General features: G+C 38.2%; 2 protein-coding genes across 2 annotated transcripts in view; one reads left to right on the top strand and one right to left on the bottom strand.

Moving 5' to 3' along the window:
- The window catches only part of LOC101851558 (fatty acid-binding protein, liver), a 4,124-nt gene extending 1,821 nt beyond the window's left edge, over positions 1 to 2,303 (top strand). The window contains exons 3-5 of the mRNA XM_005091663.2: positions 279 to 451; positions 1,082 to 1,195; positions 2,114 to 2,303. Coding sequence (XP_005091720.1) covers positions 279 to 451; positions 1,082 to 1,195; positions 2,114 to 2,176 — 350 coding nt within the window. The 3' untranslated portion in view covers positions 2,177 to 2,303. The remainder of the gene's footprint in view (positions 1 to 278; positions 452 to 1,081; positions 1,196 to 2,113) is intronic.
- LOC101858162 (putative uncharacterized protein DDB_G0291812) overlaps positions 1 to 3,242 on the bottom strand; it is a gene marked incomplete in the record, with an annotated part of 72,390 nt that overhangs the window by 14,442 nt on the left and 54,706 nt on the right.

The raw sequence follows: 3,242 nt of genomic DNA, 5'->3' as shown, positions 1-3,242 counted from the left end.
ATACACATATGGTTGAATTTATCAGTGTCTCAGAATTACAAAGTTCTATCTCACATGTTTTGCCATGCTGTCTTGAGTTACTAAGACCATGCGGTAAGAAACCAAATGTTCTGTCTGCTCTATTAAAATCGTCAGATTGGTCGGAGCCGTTACCAAGATATTTTTGACAACAGAACTAAGTATTGAGCAGATAGAGCTTTGTGATTCATGGGTAGCGATATGTGTCCAGTACATCCTCAAATCGCTAAAAAAAAACAACTTCCGTCTGTATTGTCCAGAGGTGAACATCGCTCTCCGTAAGGTCGGGAACACCATTACGAACCATGAGGAGATCTCCCGCGACGGGGACGAGTGGACCCTCAACATCACCTCAACCTTCAAAAACTCCAAACTTGTGTTTAAGTTGGGCGAACCTTTCGAGATGCAGACTTTGGATGGACGAACCATGAAGGTATACAAGAATAAGAAAGTAGAATAATATGTAGATCTATTTGTTTTTGTTTTAGCAAAAGTGTTACGGCACTTGTTACACAGTTAGATCATATAAGTGCTGCAGCTTAGAGATGTTAAAAGAGAGTAATTACAACACAAACGAAATAGGAGAGGTAGGGACGTACAATAAATGTTTGATAGGAAAGAAGGAGCAAACAAAAGAAGAGCACCCTCTAACCTCTTTTAATTAAGAAAAACTCTACGAAAGGGACGAATGAAAAAAACAAAAACAATAAAAAATCAACAGAGTTTTCTTAAACATTTTTGTAGTTGTTTTTTTTAGGGAAAAGGGGGGGGGGGAAAAATAGGAGGGTGAACAGTGACCGGTGAGGTGTAGGCAGAGACAACCGATATTGAACTGTGCGAATGTTTGGGTTCCCCCTATGTTCAGTAGCCGATGACTGTTCAGTCTGGTCTTTGTAAATAGTTCATTAATTTTTTAGGGAAAAGGGGGGGGGGGGGAGAAAGAATACTTGATGACAGCCAAGCAATCTTATACTGACATAATAACAACCAGCAAAGAGAAAATGTTAAAGTGTGGATGTTAGCTTGAATCAATAATTTATGTTCGTGTTTTTGCTTTACCCAGACCACATTCACAGTTGAAGGTAACAAGCTAATAGGTCTTGAGGAGCCAATCAACGAGGGAGATACACCAAACAAGTATGAGCGAGAGGTCACAGATGACGGCAAAATGGTTCTGGTAGGTTCGGCCAGGTGGTGCATTATAGATATACAAACACAAATTTTGTGTGTGTATGTGTGTGTGTGTGTGTGTGTGTGTGTGTGTGTGAGAGAGAGAGAGAGAGAGAGAGAGAGAGAGAGAGAGAGAGAGAGAGAGAGAGAGAGAGAGAGAGAGAGAGAGAGAGAGAGAGGGGGGTAGAGAGAGAGAAAGTGTGTGTGTGTGTGTGTGTGTGTGTGTGTGTGTCTGTGTTTGTGTGTGTATGTGTGTATGTGTGTAAGTGTGTGTCCTTACGCGCTGTTTGGAGTGTGTGCTTCTGTGAGGAAATATGTTTGTCGTTTGTTTTCTTTTAATCATGTTTCTAGTTCTCATGTGCAAGGTTGAAAAAAGGGGATTTGGAAACAGTTTGATCTGAGCTTATAAATAAGGTGACGTCATTAAACGAGATAGATAGGTGGCTAGATAGATAGATAGATAGATAGATTGATAGATCGATATAAAGATAGATAGACAGATAGACAGATAGATAGATAGATAGATAGATAGATAGATAGATAGATAGATAGATAGATAGATAGATAGATAGATAGATAGATAAGATAGAAAGATAGATAGAGAGAGAGAGAGGAAGAGAGAGAGAGATAGATAGAAAGATTGATAGATAGATAATTCTTTTTTTTTTCAATCGATGAACTAAATGCCAACCTGTGTTGTCTAATTTGAAAACGTGTTTGCATGCGAATATATCTTACACATACCATTATGTAAAAAAGCAATACAATATACGAGTATTGTACATTTATTAAAACAAATAGTGAAACTTGTATCGATTCTCTGTCATAGTTGGGTCTTAAAAGGCCCCTATACATAATTAGAATAATAATGGTGCAATTTATGAATGGATTATAAGTTGTTGTTTTTTATGTTCTTTCCCAACAGACCTGTACTGCGATAGAGCAGAACATTGTTGCGAAGAGATATTTCACCAAGGAGTCAAGTTAGAGGTGTAGCAACAAAATAATTATCTACCGTCATGTGAACATGGATTTCAGACAGTCTACAACCACGTACGCGTTCGGAAAGCTATCGTCTTTAAACAAATTGTTGAATAAAGGCTAGAGAAAATCCACGCTATTGCAGTTGCTGTCGTCTCTCTTTGTTAAATGTCAATTCGTGTTGTAAATCCTGCCTAAACTCTAAATTGCAGATTGTTTTACGTAATTTATTCTTGTATCAAAGCAAGAAAAACCGCGAGAGGAACAACATAACGATCCAAATAGCATTACACCTTGCCCACGTCCCCCAAATCTATTTCCCTTCGACACTTCCTTGTATAAGAGTTCAGATAAAAGAAACGTAAAATCTATACAAAACAAATCAATAGAAGAGGATTTCTTTAAGCCAACGTACACTGAGCATGATAGGGCATTCATGCAGACAGACGGACATACTCGGTACAATATGTGCCCTCAGAGGGAATTGAACTCACATATTATTCTGTCCGTTGCACGGAAGAGTCTACAATCTTCATAGCAGATACTCCCCTTTATTTCCGTGTACTGTTAGATGAATACGGGTATCAGAGAGGGTGTATGTAAATGCACGTGTATTTTGAATTTTACATGAATGGCGTGTTAAAAGAACAAAAACAGACCCCCCCAAAAAAGAAAAAAAAATACCACTCCCAAGCTCATTGACCACAAAACTGGTACAAACACGTAATTAAGGGATTGTGGTATAGCATGACAAGAAACAAAATAGAGACGGGGAGAAAATAATAAAATAATAGAGAGACACATATAAAGGGAAAAGGGGGGGGGGGCGAAGGAGAAAGAGAGAGTAAGGGACAGGAAATAGAAAGCGAAAGGAAGACAGAGAGACACACACATACACACACACACACACACACACACACACACACACACACACACAGAGAGAGAGAGAGAGAGAGAGAGAGATAGAGATAGATATTTATATAGATACTATAGAAATAAAAAGTTAGATAAATACATACATACATACATACATACATACATACATACATACATACATACATACATACATACAC

The sequence above is a fragment of the Aplysia californica genome, unplaced genomic scaffold (genome assembly GCF_000002075.1).
Source record: "Aplysia californica isolate F4 #8 unplaced genomic scaffold, AplCal3.0 scaffold00034, whole genome shotgun sequence".
Classification (NCBI taxonomy): Eukaryota; Metazoa; Mollusca; class Gastropoda; order Aplysiida; family Aplysiidae; genus Aplysia; species Aplysia californica.
This window is presented reverse-complemented; position numbering and strand designations above follow the sequence as displayed.